The 17,227-nt window shown below is 42.1% G+C and overlaps 1 protein-coding gene across 2 annotated transcripts in view; it reads right to left on the bottom strand.

The window, feature by feature from the left end:
* Window positions 1-17,227, bottom strand: part of MCOLN2 (mucolipin TRP cation channel 2) — a 50,984-nt gene that overhangs the window by 18,176 nt on the left and 15,581 nt on the right. For both annotated transcript variants that reach the window (XM_004431557.3, XM_014788339.2), the window contains 5 exons: window positions 11,832-12,005; window positions 10,022-10,175; window positions 2,633-2,717; window positions 2,432-2,528; window positions 670-769 (listed from right to left, as the gene is read on the bottom strand). In XM_004431557.3, coding sequence (XP_004431614.1) covers window positions 670-769; window positions 2,432-2,528; window positions 2,633-2,717; window positions 10,022-10,175; window positions 11,832-12,005 — 610 coding nt within the window. The remainder of the gene's footprint in view (window positions 1-669; window positions 770-2,431; window positions 2,529-2,632; window positions 2,718-10,021; window positions 10,176-11,831; window positions 12,006-17,227) is intronic.

Raw genomic sequence — 17,227 nt, 5'->3', positions numbered from 1 at the left:
GTACCTTCCCCAAGAATCACTGTGAGGTTTTATTTCCCACTCCGCCCCAGTCAAAATGAACCTTCGCGTTCTTGATCCTCACCCCTTCTGTAGCTCCACCACTTACTCCTACCTGTGACACACTAGAGCGCCTATAAGCATGTCAATCTCCCTCTCTGAGGGGTTTTCTTTCTTTTCCAGAGTGCCTAGCAATTACTACGTGCCAACTCCTATTCTCAGTGTTTTGCTTTACATACGAATTCATTTAATAGCTTACATTCTGGAAAGTAAAGTACTGTTATTACCCTCAGCTTGCAGAGAAAGATACTGAGACAGAGAGAGGTTAAGTAATTTGTCCAAGGTCACAGGCGTAGTAAACAGAACCAAGACCCAAAGCCAGGCAGTCTGACTCCAGAAACTGCTCCTAACCACTGGGAAACACTGCCTCTCCTAAGAGGTATGTAATCAACATTTGCTGAATTGAACAAAAATGCAAAGCTATGCTACACAGAATTGTATATGCTATACAGAATTGAATATGCTATACAGAATTGAAGGCTCAAAATGTGGTTTTCTGGAACTCTTTCTTCCTACCATCATCCAAATAAATCATTTAAACACCCTAAATCCCAAAATAAAATGTTAAAAATCATCCATAATCCGCAATGGGCAAGCAAATAACATACTTACTAGATCCAGATATGTTCAAGTCTTTACATTCTTCGATGTGAGCATCACTGTCAAAATAGATTTTGATTTTGCCACTGTGAGCTTTATTGTCAAAGGTAATCTGCAGACACAAATGTTTGGAGAGGTTATAGCCCAGCAGAAAGTGTGACTTGAGAAATCAACTCCGCTTAAAATATCAATGGCATCCAAACAGTGTGCTGAGCCAAAGAGAATTATACTGATGAAAATGTCCTCATCTCAGGATTCCTTCACGACTTTCTATTATTAATGAACCATATGGTCCAAAGGGTGAATACATGAAGTCCTCCTAAATCCACACTGGGGTTCACAGCAATCTTAGAGCAAAACAGATAACCAGTTCCAGGAACAAAAATGAGAATTCATCAGTCTTTAACAAGAGAACACAATGACCTTGTTTATTACACTGAATGGAATTTAAAAGCATTTGCTTCAATTTATCCTCTGAGTATGAAATTCTAGATTTTTGCTAGGCTGGAAATTATTTTTCTATTTGCTTCAAGTGCTACATATAGTACTTTCAGAAATGCAAGGATTATTCTGAGGCTGCAGGCTGAATTTAAGATTTCCAAGTGCCCTCCATCTTCCACAATATGTTTAATCATTTAAAGTTTAAGTGATATATGCTGAGTATTCTAGGGTTTGAGAGAAGTATTTTAGGGGCTTTCCTGGGGGGAAATGACACTTTGAGCACCGGGGTTAGTGGAGGTTAGTCATAGCTGATAAGTATAGAAATGAAGCCTCTATGGTTTAATTCTTGAACCTCTGGTTGGTCATCGTGACATTCTTGGATCACACAGAGTGTGTGTGGCTTGTATCCTAGAGATGCTCAGGTGCTTTTGGATTTAATCAAAGATCACCTACACATTCAGCTCTCCAAGCTCTTTGCCCGTGAATTTTTTGGATTTCCTAACAAGTTTCATAATGTGTAGGTCACCCCAGGGTAAATAAGTTCTTCTCTGCTGGAGACATTCTTCCCTTACCACATGTCACAGTTTATAATTACTTTTATTTCTTGGTTTACTTGTTTTCTCTCCCTTCCACTAGGCTATAAGCTTCCTGAGGGCCACGCTACCTCTAGAGCGTGGCAACGTGTCTGGTGGGTAGTAGGAACTCAGTAAGCATTTATTGACTGTTGTTGGATGAAGGACCCTTCTGAACTGCTGCCAAACTGTCCCATACGGCTTTCAGCTTAGCATTCAGTTTAGCTCCTCAGGAAAAAAAGAAAGAAAGAAAGAAAGGCTTCATGGAAGTGAGAAGGTAGGTTACTGTCCCCACAAAAGTGAGCAGTCTCTTCTCCTGCACATGCCCCCTCCCACAATAAAAGAAGCAACAACCGATCCTTTGTAGACAGGCCTCCAGATCAAGGGGGTGGTTTCTGCCTCGAGGCTTGAAAACATGTGCTACAACATTTGCAAAGACCTTGCTTTGAAAGTGGGAAAAACATTATAGACACTTAACAAACTTGTCATAAACTTTCTTTTTTGAAAAGTATTAGGAGAGTAGGAGGTCAAAGTCAACTCCTCTTTTCATCCCAGAAATCTAGTTTTAAGAAGTTGGAATGAGTTTGCTTCATTTTCAGAAGTAATGGTCTCTGGATCAGCAATGCTATAGAAGTGTCACTAAAACTGTTTTAAACACAACTGCATCTAACACATCTCTAGGCTGATGTGTTTTACACTCTGCATCTACAGAAGGAGGAGAGAAAAATAATAAAAAGGGGCTTAGTAACATAGACACTTGCCGTATTCTGAAAGACGTAACAGTCTGGTAACTCTCGGAAATGAATCGTCTGTAGGTCAATGCCTTTGAGGTGAAAGGAGATTTCAACTTGTAACAGCCTGAATAAAAAATATCACAAGATATAAATTATCACAGTCTTACCATCCTACTCTCCTTTCCCCATCCCTGTCTCCTAGAAAATAAGACTTAAAAATTTATTTACCGATAAAATTCCAGTCTGAAGAATGATGAGTTCTTCCAGTCCTGAGGGTTCTTGGAGAGGGCCTGGAGATCTATGTGAAGGCAATCTAGCGCAATGAAAGAAAACAGTGATGGTTTCAGGCAAGAATCAGATGCTGAAACTGGTGGGCCAACAAGTGATGTGGAGCAGGATACTTACAAAGTGCCAAAGGATCTCCCCCCAAAATATTTGTTAATCACAACAGGAAGACCAGTAACTTTACAGTGGAGAACCTGGCAGCTACCATCCTAAACGTGATTAAAGTTAACATCACCAGTAATGAGATAAACAGACATCATGTACCTCGTGAAATAATGTACCACTTGTGTGGCATTCCTGCCCAAATGCATAACCTCAATGTAGTCACAAAGAAACAGAAAAACCCAAGTGAGGGACATTCCACTCTTTAAAAATGTCCAGGTCATTAAAAAAAGGAAAAGGCAATGAACTTTATTTTGCTCCAGGTTAGAGAAGACTCAAGACACATGACAACTAAATGCAATATGTGATCCTGGACTGGGGAGGTGGGGGCGTTTCTTTTGCTATAAACATTAGGCCAATTGATGAAATGTGAAGAGGAGTTGCAGATTGCAGTATTGCATCAATGTTCGTTCATGCTTCTGAGCACGTGCGGTGGTTATGTAGGAGAATGTTCTTCTTTTTGGGAAATGCACACGGAAGTATTTAGAGGTAAAGAGACATCGTGTCTGCACCTTATCTTCACACAGTTCAGGAGAAATGTTTATACTAGGAAGAATGATAAAGCAAATGTGGTAAAACATAAGCATTTGGGAAATCTTTGTGTATTTTGCAACTTTTCTGTTAAGTCTGACACTTTTTCAAAATAAAAAAGAAAGGAAAGGAGCTTAGGTTACACACAAGTAAAAACAAATTATGAGCTGTAAACTATAAAAGAATGATTCCAAGAGCCTCACGTAAAAATGAGTCTCATGACTGTGTAGCACAGCACCTTGGCAGGACCCCGAGGAGGTCTAGAGACCGTGAAAGCCACGCCTGGTCAACGCCTTTCAAGGTCACAGAGCCCTGACGACAGAACTGGTGTGAACCAGCCTCTCGGATGACTCTCGGCCAGGCTGTGCTGCCCCTTCGTGCTGCCTTTGAAATGGAAAAGCCGGGGCCTCCTGCAGCACCTGATACTCGGAGGGTATCAGAGAATCTGGGTGACTCAATGGCGACTTCTTTGAGAATCTTGTCCCACAATTGCGATTCTTATTTGCTTATCTCTCCCCTCAAGCAGAGGACAAGGTCTTTGTGAGCAGGAGCACAATTATGCTGTGTGTTGTTAAACACCCGTTGCCCAGCATACAGCTGGCATGCAAAATATGTAAGACACACTTACATTTTATGAAAACTAGGTGTCCTGGGCCAAAAAACGAGGACACAGAGCTGAATGGACAACTCAACAGGCACATTATTGAAGAAAGGCAGGCATCAGAGGGGGCGCCTCCCTGTGTCTGGCAAATGGACTATTAGTGTCAAGAAACAACTCAAGGTTGGTGTTCCTGACTGGACCGTGATTATACAGTGAGGGCTGTTAATCGAAAGAAATTTGTTTTCTATAGGAAAAGACTGATGATGATAAAAATGGCCAAAACACACAGGGCACTTCCTCTCTGCCAGGCACTGTGCGAGGGCCTTTATACGTTCTCTCACTTAACATACTGTCCTGTTTAATCCCCAAAGGAACCTTGTGAGATAGGCACTATTGCTGCCATTTTACAGATGGACAAACCAAGGCACAGAGAAGCCAAGAAACTTCCTCAAGGTCACACAGCTAGCTGGTGGCAAATTAGGATTTAAATTCACATGTGCTCAGCTCCAGAGCCTGAGCTCCTCACCAGTACACTGACAAGGCTGACCTCGGGGCGCCTATTTCAGCACATCAAAAGATCCAGGCTCCCTACCCTACTCATTCATTTATTCAGTAAATATTTGCTGAGAGCTGTTATAGGCCAGGCATTGTGGTAGGCACTGAAGGTAAAGCAACGAACAAGACAGACAAGGTCTTGGTGGAGCTCACGTTGTAGTCGGAGAGATAAACCAAGAGTGAAAACATATACGAGATGATTGCACAGTGTGAGAAGTACTGCGAAGACAGAGTGAAGGGATGGAGAACAGCTGGGTGGGGCGGCCCTCCCTGGGGACAGGTGGTCAGAGAGGGGCCCTCAGGGCTGGGGCGTTTGCACCGACACTTGAAGGAGGAACGAGAACCAGCTGGGCACAGATTGGAGGAAGGGGGCCCGGGGGTAGAGCAAAAGCAAGACTACGTACCAGACAAGAAAGAGCTTGGCTTGTTCATCAAATAAGGATGCTAGGACAGGGCAGTGGGGGCAGGGGTGAGGGGCTTGGAGAGGAAGGTGGCGGCCAGCTCCTATAGGGCCTCGTGGGTTTTATTCCAAATGGAATGGGAAGCCACTCATGGATTTTAGGCCAGGGATGATACGACCTAATTTACAAAAAATATCATTCTGGTTGCTGGGGGCAGGGCAGGGGTGGAGGAGTCAACACTAGAGGCAGGGAGACCAGACTAAACAAGAGATGCTAGTGGCCTGGACTACCGTGGTGGTAATGCAAATAGAGAAATCAACAGATTCAAGTTTGGAGTTTGAGCAGCTGGGGATATTATAGCATGATATGAAAATATTGGTATCGTTTTCTGAGATGAGGAAGACTAAGAAAGAAACAGGTTGAGCCAGGGGTAGGGAAGAGGGAGGTGTGAAATGTTTTGGACACAGCGGGTTTGAAATCCTTATGAGATGTCACAGTGGGCTTGTCAATTAGCCAATTGAATATAGGAATCTGGGGCTCAGGGAGGAATTCAGCTCAGAGGAGTAAATTTGGGTGCAGAAAAGAGGAGCTTGACTTCTCAGAAGCTGAAAGTGGTGAGCCCTGGTGCTCGGGTGAGGCCCTGACTGTGGCCTCACTCTGTATTCTTTTGTAACACGAGGGTAAAAGGGAGTGGAGGGAAGATGTAGTGGCAAGACGAGCGTGTTCTGCTCGGGCACGCTTGCCCAGTACGCATCAGCTATGGGGGCACTGGGGCACAGGTATGGAAGGGCCTAGGGATGGCTGAGAGGGGGAGCCAGTGACACAGAAGGGAGAGGCGAGCCCTTACCAGCTTTTGTAAGGGAGAGATGCTGAGGGACAGAGGTGTCTAAGCTGGGAGCAGGAGACACTGAAGGCAGGTGGTGAGGACAGTGGAAACTGTGGTGAGGTCGGTAAAAGAGAGGTCTGTGTGCAGTCCAAGGTCTCCACCTGGAGAGCACTGCACCAGGGCTTCCAAAGTTCATTAGGCACGTGGATCACTTAAGGAGCCTGTGACGATGCAAATTTGGATCCGGCAGCTCCAGGGTGGGCCTGAGATTTTGCATTTCTCACAAGCTCCCAGGTGACGCCCATGTTACTGGGCTCAGAGTAGCAAAGCCCTACTGTCACTAAATCATTATGGGACCTTGGCTAAGTCACCCAGCTTGACTGAGTTCCAGTTTCCTCAACTGTAAAATGAAGGCCAAACTGATGACATTTAAGGTCTCTCTTCCTCTAACATTCTTATTCTTTTTTTTTAATTTTTATTTATTTTATTTTTTCCCCCAAAGCCCCAGTAGACAGTTGTATGTCATAGCTGCACATCCTTCCAGTTGCTGCACGTGGGACACGGCCTCAGCATGGCTGGAGAAGCGGTGCGTCGGTGCGCGCCCGGGACCCGAACTCGGGCCACCAGCAGCGGAGTGCGCGCACCCAACCGCTGAGCCACGGGGTCGGCCCTCTAACATTCTTATTCTAAGGTGAAGTAAAAGACAAAAGAAAGAAAGAAAGAAAAAAAACATTTAAACTAAACTGATCTGAGTAAATGACTATATTCTGAAAGATGTAACATGTTCAAAATCTATGTGCCAGACACTGTCCTAGTTCTTTTCTCCTGTATTTCATTCATGCTAAGGTGTTTATTTTTTCACTTTTTAATGTCTCGAAAACAGATGAGTCTCGGGCCGGCCCCATGGCTTAGCGGTTAAGTGCGCACGCTCTGCTACTGGCAGCCCAGGTTCGGATCCCGGGCGTGCACCGACGCACCGCTTCTCCGGCCATGCTGAGGCAGTGTCCCACATACAGCAACTAGAAGGATGTGCAACTATGACATACAACTATCTACTGGGGCTTTGGGGAAGAAAAAGGAGGAGGATTGCCAATAGATGTTAGCTCAGAGCCGGTCTTCCTCAGCAAAAAGAGGAGGATTAGCACAGATGTTAGCTCAGCGCTGATCTTCCTCACAAAAAATAAAAAAAAAAACAGATGAGTCTTCAAAAAAAATTGATGGCATCTTAGATTCAGAGAAATATGACAGCATTTTTTAGTTAATTTTACACTATATGAAAATATGCCATATAAAAGTCTATTTGGTTATTCAAATTTTGCAATTGTAATTATAGAGTCACACGTCATCTAAATACACATTCACGGGGGCCGGTCTGGTGGCGTAAGCAGTTAAGTGCTCGTGTTTCACTGCAGCGGCCCGGGGTTTGCTGGTTCGGATCCCGGGCGCGCACCGACGCACCACTTGGCAAGCTATGCTGTGGCGGCATCCCATATAAAGTGGAGGAAGATGGGCACGGATGTTAGCCCAGGGCCAGTCTTCCTCAGCAAAAAGAGGAGGATTGGCAGATGTTAGCTCAGGGCTGATCTTCCTCACAAACAAACAAACAAAATACACATTCAGAACTCTCTGGAGTCTGGCCGCCCTTCTGCTACAGTCATTGCTGACGTGGGCACCAGGCACCTGGTGGCAGCAAAACCTAAGAACTGAGATTTTTTGAAAAGGATGGCAAAAGCTCTGAATAAAACATCAAACCTCAGACAGAACAAACTGGTATGGGAGTGGCAACCTCGTCACTCAAATGAGTCTCATTTACCGGGCAGAAGACTCCAGCAAATGAGACAAAAGGAAAGTGGATGAGAAACGTTCTTGAAACAACAGGGAAAATGATGAAATGGTCATAATGTCTCATGCTAAGGACATGTGGAAAGGAGAATATAAGAAATTCAAAATCTGTGTTACAGAAAACGAAACACTGTATTAGAATGATAGCCTTCTAAAGGTTGTAAAAAAAGATATGTTTTTTAAACAGGATTCCAAAAAGTCCCCCCGATGGGGCTAAACTGTAAAGCTACAGGTCCAGAGGCAGGAACAGAAGGATATGCCCACAGCATGAATTAAGGGAAACCCTTAGCTTGAACTGCACAATCAACCGTGCAACTAAATATAAACCCCGTGGGAAGCGGGCTTGCAGGCAGATCTCTGCATTGAGCCCACTGAAGGATGACTCTCTTAATAGTAAATAAAATGCAAACTTCATGAATAGGTAATCTAGAACAGCTTCTGCTAATTCACCTACTTGAACTATAACCACACCTAAGAAGTCAAACTCAATTCCTATTTACATCATCCTCAGGCTTCCTCCAATGTGTCCAAGAAAAGAAAGTCTAAAATCCAGTATCAAGTATTTTAAGACTATTCTTTACACCTTTTAAATAGATACATCAAAATGTTCTCTTTGACAAGTTATATTTAATAAGTCAAAATACACAATTAACTTGCTTATGCAGTCTCTCTTAACGTCAAATTAATAATCAACTTCTCTCCATTTGGTAAAAAGATTCCATATTCTGATAGAAAAGAAATGAACAAGGGCACCACTGTCCAGTGGTCAGGAAATAAATCCTGCTTTCTGGCATTGCCTGTCCTACAAAGCCACTGATATTGACTTTGGCCACCTTTCTTGAATTGATTTTCCAAGAAAAATCAATTGAGGAAAACAACACATGAATCACTGGAAAATAGTCATATGATGCATCTAATTGAGTCGCACGTTTTTAAGAGGACAAGTGACCCGTGGCTTACTTGAAGCAGAGGGTCACTACACAGCTTTCGGCTCCACCTCTCAGGCTCTCCTATCACAGTAACAGAACACCCCGGGGAGGAGCAGAGCTGACGGCCTCAGGAAGAAGATTCAGAGTGAAACAGGATTAGCCCCTGTAGGCTGGATACCAAACAGGTCCCAGGATACCAGAAGCCTGCAGGGCACTAAGACAAGTGACATTTCAAGGCTGCTGGCCACAGGACCAAGCCACTGACACCTAGATGGTTTCTGAAAGCAACCGCGGCCTCTGATGGTGCTGGCTTCTGGGCTGCTTCTTTCAGAGTCAAGGGCAGGGGACACGTTTACTCATAAAGAGATTCTAAGCAGGGAGCCTGTGGAAACAAGAGTCAGGACCTCTGTCTTACAGATGTGTTCGCCTATTTATTACCAAGGCACCTTAAATCGGATTATAGGAAATACGGTCAAATGAACTGTGTGACACTCTCATTTTAACAAAACCATGCCAAATTTAAACTGCTACTCAGACCCCTACTCCTGAACTGTTAGCTACTTGAGGAACCCTGACTAATTAATCTTTGCAACCCCAGTATATGAAATAGTGAGTGCCTTGTGCACAGCAGGTGTACACCAGAGGTTTGCTGAATGAATGACAAACTCCCAGAGCTTTAAGTCAAACACTTTACATTTACATATTGTGTGCTTTTAAATTCTTAACAGAAGGGCAGAAAACAATTCTACGTGATTAGATGTTAACTTTCTGCCAAGTGATATCCTAAAAGGGAAAATGAGTTGCTAATCACAATTTACCTTTGAAGAGTATTAACATATTTTAAAAATAATAAAAACAAGACTACAGGGGCCGGACTGGCGGCACAGTGATTAGGTTTGCACACTCTGCTTTGGCGGCCCGAGGTTCGGAGGTTCGGATCCCAGGTGCGGACCTACACATCCCTCATCAAGCCATGCTGTGGCAGCATCCCATATATAAAATAGAAGAAGATGGGCACAGATGTTAGCTCAGGGCCAATCTTTCTCAGCAAAAAGAGGAAGACTGGCAACGGATGTTAGCTCAGGGCTAATCCTTCTCACCAAAAACAAACAAACAAAAAAAACAAGAGTACAAAGCATTTGAATACACATTATTTCAGTTAATAAATACAGACTCATTTTTTTCAAAAAGCCTAATCGCCCCCTCATGGAGGGAAAAACCTACCAAACAGGAAACACCTGTGCATTTACCCCAAAACCAACAATCTTGAGTTGCACCAAAGAGATCCACAAATGCTCCTTGGTCCTGTCACTTACACCCGAAGTTTCCCAAGCCAAAGCCCTCTGCAGGCAAATGTTAAAGCCTCAAATAGGTTAGTTGTCACAAAAGCACAGTTGTCTCATTTGGGTTGCCAGCACATGATGGCATTTCTGCTCTCACCACAGAAGATGATAAAGGCATATAATGAAATGATCACTGCATTACCTGTTTCAATGTCGCTGTCAATATTCAGTGTCTCATTGGAAGGAAACATGGTCCCTTTCTTGTAATGCCGCTTACAGACTTTTAAGCCAATCCTATTGTCTTCATTTTCTCCATAACCAAGGGTCCCCAGGGATATATTCTTTAGATGATGATACTATTAAAAATAGTTGGATAAAAACACTTAGCTTTTAGAGTTTCATCAGAAGTTATAGCATATGGAATGCACTTTTAGCTCTTTTTTATTGTTTATTTCATATCCCTCAATAGAACTCCCCGATATAAAATACTACAAGAGAATTTTCTCAGGTTGGACAGAAACACGCTCACAGAACTCGGAACTGAAGTAAACACGCTGACAGAGGCCCCACCTCTCTCAGCCGAGCTGAGGTCCTGCCTATATCGCTGATCTCACACAGACACTGCCCCGGCCTCCACCCCACCTCCCAAAGCAACACTGGCCTCCAGGTGGTTCCCAAAGCTCGCCAGGCACACTCCTTCCTTCCTGGGCCCTTCGCTGTTCTCTTTGCCTGGAACCCCAGGTTATCTATCTGCTGGGCTCACTGCCTCGGGTCTTGACTCATATATTACCACGTCAGTGAGGGCTTCCCTTCCCACTCTGAAAATTGGAAACATCCATCACCAGCGCGCAGGCAGCATCAGGCACCCCCAGGCTCCACCCCTCCTATTCCACAGCAGTCATCACTTCCCGACGCGCCCCTGCAGACCCAAGCCCTCTACACCCCACAGCTTACATGAACATGACTTACGTTAGCTCACATTAACTTACATTCACACAACTTGACCATCTGCCTCTCTGCGCTAACTGGGCTCTACTAGCCCCATCTTCATAACTCATTTAAACAGATAATCAATTTGAAGATTAGTCTAATGATTCTAAGACTCTTTGAAACCACTCTGCCCACAAACCCTCACCTTGCTGTGTCCACCAGTCTTAAACTATTATATCATGATCTTTACCCAATTCCAATCGAGCACCCCTCACATTGAAAGACCTGCCTTAAACCAGACTTCAAACTCTCCTTCTGGACTTTGCCCTCTCCACCCAATGCACTACTGAGAATGGTCATGGTAGCATCTCCGTGACCACTGAAGCTATAAGCTCAGCTTTGCTTATCAACATGTTTTTTGGTGGTGTTTTCAGGGAATCAGCATTCAATACTATACATTTCACTTCTTTTCACTCGTCTGGCTCTCCCCTCTAGAATTCAGTTCTATAAATTCAGTTTTGTCTGTTTTATTCACGCTGTATCCCCAATGTCTAGAACAGTACCTGCTACATACTAGGTACCCAAATATTTATTGAATGGATGAATGAAAGAGAAAGAATAACAATTTCTCCCCCCTAAATGGAGTTTTTTCAGGACCACCAATCTGGTTTCTCAATACCTGCCTAGAAATAACTATATCAGTACTCCATATTCTTAAGATTCAGCTAGGCTTATTAATGTTAAGACATCAAAATCCAGACTCTAGAATCTTAGATTTGGTATCTCATTCATCAAACCTTCTGAGATTATCAATCTACTCTTGGCTATTTGATCTGGGGTAAAGTAATCTCCCAAAGTAGTTGGTGTGAAGGGATAAACAAAATATATAAATCCTGAAAAATTGTGAATAGGCAAAATCTATTGTGTAGAAATATAGCTACAGAAATAGCAATAAACACTTTTTGGCAGACTGTGCAAAATTTAAGTTAAAATATTTTAATATATGTATAATTTTTTTGCTGAGACAACAAAGTCAAGTATCATATTCTTAAAGTATAGGTCATTCACAAGAAAACACTTGCCTGATTAATAGCAAAAAAGATGCTCTCATAGGCGTCCTCTTGAGTGTATACACTGTAACTGTAGTCATCTTCATCTATGCCAGAATATCCTTTCAAAAACAAGTGCTTAAAAGCAACAGTGTTTTCTTCTTTGAAAGCAACAACCAACTGGTTACTTAAACCAAAACGAACAAGCTAGAAAAGAAAATCAAATAGGAATATATGAATTTTACCATTTACCAGGGGAGGCAAATGCCTTCTTATTATTGTCAACCCTCATCTATAAACATCGGCAAGAAAAATCTCACTGCTTTGGTTTTTACTAATCACATTAACGTCAAAACAAGTCCCAAAGAAGACTAACATCATCGAGCTACATCAGGAATTCGAAATAGCATGAAATTAGAAGAAATTACCACTCCCAATGACTAACAACCTTACTGGCCTTGAATGCAGGAGAAGGAGAAGGAGAAACTCAAATCAGTTAAGTCTGAATACATTTTTCTTATTATACTTGGATTTCAAATTAATTGTTTTAAAAACTGATGTACTTAGTAAAGCAAGAAGTCATGTTTTATTGATTTAGCATTTAAAAATTATAAGCATTTTTTAAAATCACAACTATGTTTTGCATGTAGCTTTTGACAATGTTTTAAAAAGTGGCTGATACAATACTTACTCCAGCTAAGAGGTAATAGTTGTCAAAGGAATTCAGTTACTCCAGCTCTGGAGGAACTCTTATATAAGGTTTATACCCAAGAGCTCCCCACTCCAAGAACTACCGCATCAAAGCACCAGAAAGAACAACAGGGCTCACTTCACCTATGTGATGTTCATTGTCACCATTCATTGTCACCAAGCACCCACTTCCTCGTGATAAAACTTCTACTTATTTCCCCCTTACATGGTATCCAGTACAAGGTTAGCCCCATGGGCTCTCTTCACCAGGAGTGAATGTATTCTTTCTGCCCTAAAGTTTTCTTCTTGGAATCCAGGCACTAAATGTTTACCCGAAAAACCCAGGAAATTACACACCTCTCTCTCTCGCACACACACACACACATGCACACTCTCTCACTCTCATACACACTCTGATACACTCTCTTGTATACAGTCTCATGCACACTCCGTCTCACACACACTCCCTCAAACATGCATGCACTCTCTCTCACACACACATTCTCTTTCTCACACACATGCAGACACACTCACAAGAGAAGTCAAACCTTTATAAGCCTTGTCCCACACCCCCTTCCCCATCTATCCACTTTTATCTCCTCATCTGTTATAAAACAATGAGAATCCAGTTTGCCCCAAATCTTCACCCCACTAAGTCACCAAAACAATTTGGGACTCTGTTTCACCATGTGTGAAATCAGTAAGTTCAACTAGGTGACCCTGATGTTTGTTATTTGCTATCATTCCAGGGTTAATATGATATACTGCATGGCACTAAACAAGACATCAACTCTTGAATCTTTCCCATGAAACAAATGTTAATATGCCTATGCAAACTTACATACTTTAGTGATTTATATTTTTTAGCTTTTAAATTTCATTTGACTTTTTTAAAAGGCTGAATAATTAAAAATAATAACTACCATTTTCAGCAATGATTATACTCCAGGCACTGTACCAACTGCTTTACATGGATTATCTCATTTACTAACACAACAATCCTATGAAAATGTTACTACTGTTATCCCCGCTTTACATATGTGCACTGAGATTCAGCCTCATTAAATTGCCCTAAGTCACCTACCTAGAATGAAAGTTAGGTCTAACTCCAAAGTCATTTTTATTATGCTATACAATTCCCTTCCGTTAAAAAATTTGTCTTTGGGACTTTTCTTACAGAAAAGAATTTAAGTGCTAGCTTTTCAGAATTGCAACTATTGTATGAGAATGTACATAGATGACACTCTTTAGCATCTGTGCCTCTCCAAGCCACATTCCTCAAATACCAACTCAAAGGATTGAGCAATTGCTAAAATCCAGCCATTCTCAAAAAACATCAGATAAGAAGTTCCACATCATCTAACCTGGGCTGAAAATAAGCAACAGAAGACTAAAGGCTCTCCAAGCAAGTCTGTCAATGGTGTCTGTAGGAGACACCGGAAAAGGGCATGTTGCTTCTTGAAAGCTAAGAAAATAAACCAGGGAACCAACACACATATGATTGTTTGAAAGTTGTATTTAAAATACTGACGCACAAATGCAACAACTGGCACACACACATGAATTAAGTTCTTCAATCTAAGTTTTCTTAGTGCTTCCTCTCTGCAAGCTGGGGACAGTGTGGGCAAGGCCAACACTGCATAGTATTGAATAACAACTCTAATCCACTGTGTGCCAGGTACTGGGCCTAAAATTTATAATTTTTATTTTTCACTTAATTCCCCAACACTCTATGAGGGAGATAATACACTGGGCTCCACAAGGACAGGGATTTTTTTTCTTTTCTCCCCACCACTGTATACTCAGCAACTGGAATAGTGCCCATCACAATGTCAGAGTCAAATACCGAATCTGCTGATGAATATAATCCCATTTTACACATGTGCAACCTGAAGTTAAGTAACTTACCCAGGTTGGAACAGCTAGAAAGTGTCAGAGTGAGGATTTGAACCAGCTCTATTTGACTCACCTGTTCGTTTTCCTGACCACTTGGCCACGCTACCTCTCAAACTGAAATGCTGCCAACTTAACTCTAGAAGTGGGAATATTAGACCCATTCCTCCCAAACTCATAGTTAAGCGAAAGAAACACAAAAATATCTGAATGGGGAATGGATAATTTGACCAAGAAAGTGGCATACAATTTGCTGATATTGTAAGCTACCACCTTATTTAAACTCAAAGCTCATCCCCTCAACTTTGGGAATGAGAGAACATGAAGGTGTAATCTCTGCTTGGAACCGCCCCTATCTGGCATCAGGAAAAAGAAATTTTCTCCATTCTATGGTTCATAGAACAAGCTAAGATCCACATGTATGGCCCAGCATCAGGTCAGCGTTGGGATTTTCAAAGCATCTCTCAGTAGAGGAGAGACACCTTGGGGAGGAGACCATGAAGCCCTCTTCCTGCAATGGCAGAACCATACTCCCTACAGAACAAGAGTAAGGAGATGATGGGATTGGTCAAATGACTTTATTTTTAAAAAGGAGTTGATAGAAAATGCATCCTAACCCCACTAACTAGATCTTAAGATTTGCTGAAAATATGAGGTAAGACAGAAAAATACATTAAGTGCAGCCTGGCAAAGACTGAATTTAAGACCTGATTATGAAATCAATGTAGGAGAAAATATTCTGTACCAGGTAAAAACAAGATACCACTCTAACGATGTACAAAGAATATGGGAGGAAGGAGCAGAACTAGCAAAAGAATGCAGACGCCTCTCTCAAGATTATAAATTACTGCAGAACACAGAGTAGGAATGTCTAAAAAAAGTTTCCTTCTCATCAACCCTGATAAAATACTACCCATCCCATAGACTTGAGGATGGAGTACTAAAAGGCACATAAGAAGAGGAGGAAGGAAAAGTGGGATTTGAAGGAAAGAAAGGTATTTGAGAAATCTGCTCCAATTAGCTATCACCCAAGTAGCAAAATTTTTTAGAATGATCCTACAGGGTAACAAAAGTTTAATCTCTCCCAATTTTGTTAAGGGAGACAGGGCATACCCACACACAAAGTAAATTATTAATTCCCAGAAATATTCTATTAAAAGTGGAATTACTGTTGTAGACAGCAAGGTGTCATAGCGTACTAAGGAAAACCATGTGTTGAGTGGTCAGACAAGGCCTTTGGGGGAGATGGACTTCAAAGAGTACCCACAAGATGAGGGAGAAAAAGAATCATTCTGGACTTGGAGGAACAAACAGAGCGGGGATGAGAATCACCGGCTGGGTCCATCTGACTGGGATTTGGGAAGGAAATAGTAGACGAAAACCTGTGGAAAAAGCAAGTTGAAGGAGACTATGGAAATCTGTGAATTCCAGGCTAGAGAGTCAAGATTTTCTTCTGTGGGAAATACGGTTCTACAGAAGTTTCTGAGCAGGAGAGTGACACAACAAAGGCATTCTAAGAAAAACTAATCTGATGCTAGCACTGGGTGGACTGGTATGTGTGTGGATAAGAAAGGTAGGCATAAGATGAAGACTAGAAGCGGCCTAGTTACCGACCTGTGTGCCAAGACTGCAAACTCTGAGGACCTATATCTAGAAGAGAAACAATATTGAGAATGAGAGTGCAGACTCCATACCAGACGGCTGGGGCTCAAATCCCAGCTCTGCCAGTCACTAACTGAATGGCTGTAAGCAAATTACTTAACTCTCTTCAGCCCAGTTTCCTCATCTGTAAAAAGGAGTTGATAGCTGAGCCTACCTCCCAGGGTTCAGCGAGGATGAAATGAATTAACACATATAAAGCACTCACCATGCCCGTGCCCAGCACATAGCAAAGGCTATGTTCGGTGTTAGCTGTTGGCGGCAGGAACGTGTTCACAGCTGTATTCCCAACAGAATGCACGGCATCCGAGGAGCTTCCTACATACTTTTCACTAACTAACGAGATAAGAGTCTGTGCTAGAGAGAAGATAGCAAGTATGCCAAAACAGAAGTAGACGTACTTTTGAAGGAAGAATCCATGGGATTTAGTAGATATCAGGACAAAGGTAGGTCAAAGATGGTAATGATGTTTCATGCCCAGGTAAGTTAGAATTTTAGTAATATTAATAGATCAAAAAGTTGAAATGAAAGCTGATTTGGCAAAAGAAGAAACAGGGGAACAACTAAAATTAACCAAATGACAAAAGGGGATATTATTTCTCCTCCTTCCAAGTGATACTAACAATGCACCTACTTCATAGGTTGCCAAATTAAAACTTCCAAACAAAGAATTAAAATTTAAAAAAGAAAAAAGCTAAGCCTGCACATTTAATAGGGGCCCTGCATCTCGACCTTGTTTCTTTTGAAGGAACTTGGTTACCCTAAAACTCGATGAGCTGGTACAACACGCCATACAATGAAAAGACCTCTTTATGAACACAGAACTAAGATGCAATTTCAGTTATGGCAGGAACATCTTCTCATTCCTAAAACTATATGGAGTTATTTTTAGAAAGGTATTTATTTTTGTGTTTCAGAAGTAACATCTTTACAAATATTTTTACATTGATAACAGAATGATTATTTGCCAATGGAGCCAAATACCGTAAATCAGTAATGTTTTAAAAGGGCGTGTGTTTCAAATGCTGTTACCCACAGAGAAGCCGCTCTAGAACTGGTTCAGTACCACAAGCCTCAAAACTAAATGACAGCTGTGACAGCTATTGTGATACTGTTGACAAAGTGCTCAACAACGTGAACTTAGACAAAAGGTCCCAATGTAGCCTTTGTGCGGTCCCGAGAGTGCC

This window comes from Ceratotherium simum, chromosome 2 (assembly GCF_057802395.1).
Source record: "Ceratotherium simum simum isolate JZ-2026a chromosome 2, ASM5780239v1, whole genome shotgun sequence".
Taxonomy (NCBI): domain Eukaryota; kingdom Metazoa; phylum Chordata; class Mammalia; order Perissodactyla; family Rhinocerotidae; genus Ceratotherium; species Ceratotherium simum.
The sequence above is the reverse complement of the archived record's forward strand: the minus strand, read 5'-3'. Positions and strand labels throughout refer to the sequence as shown.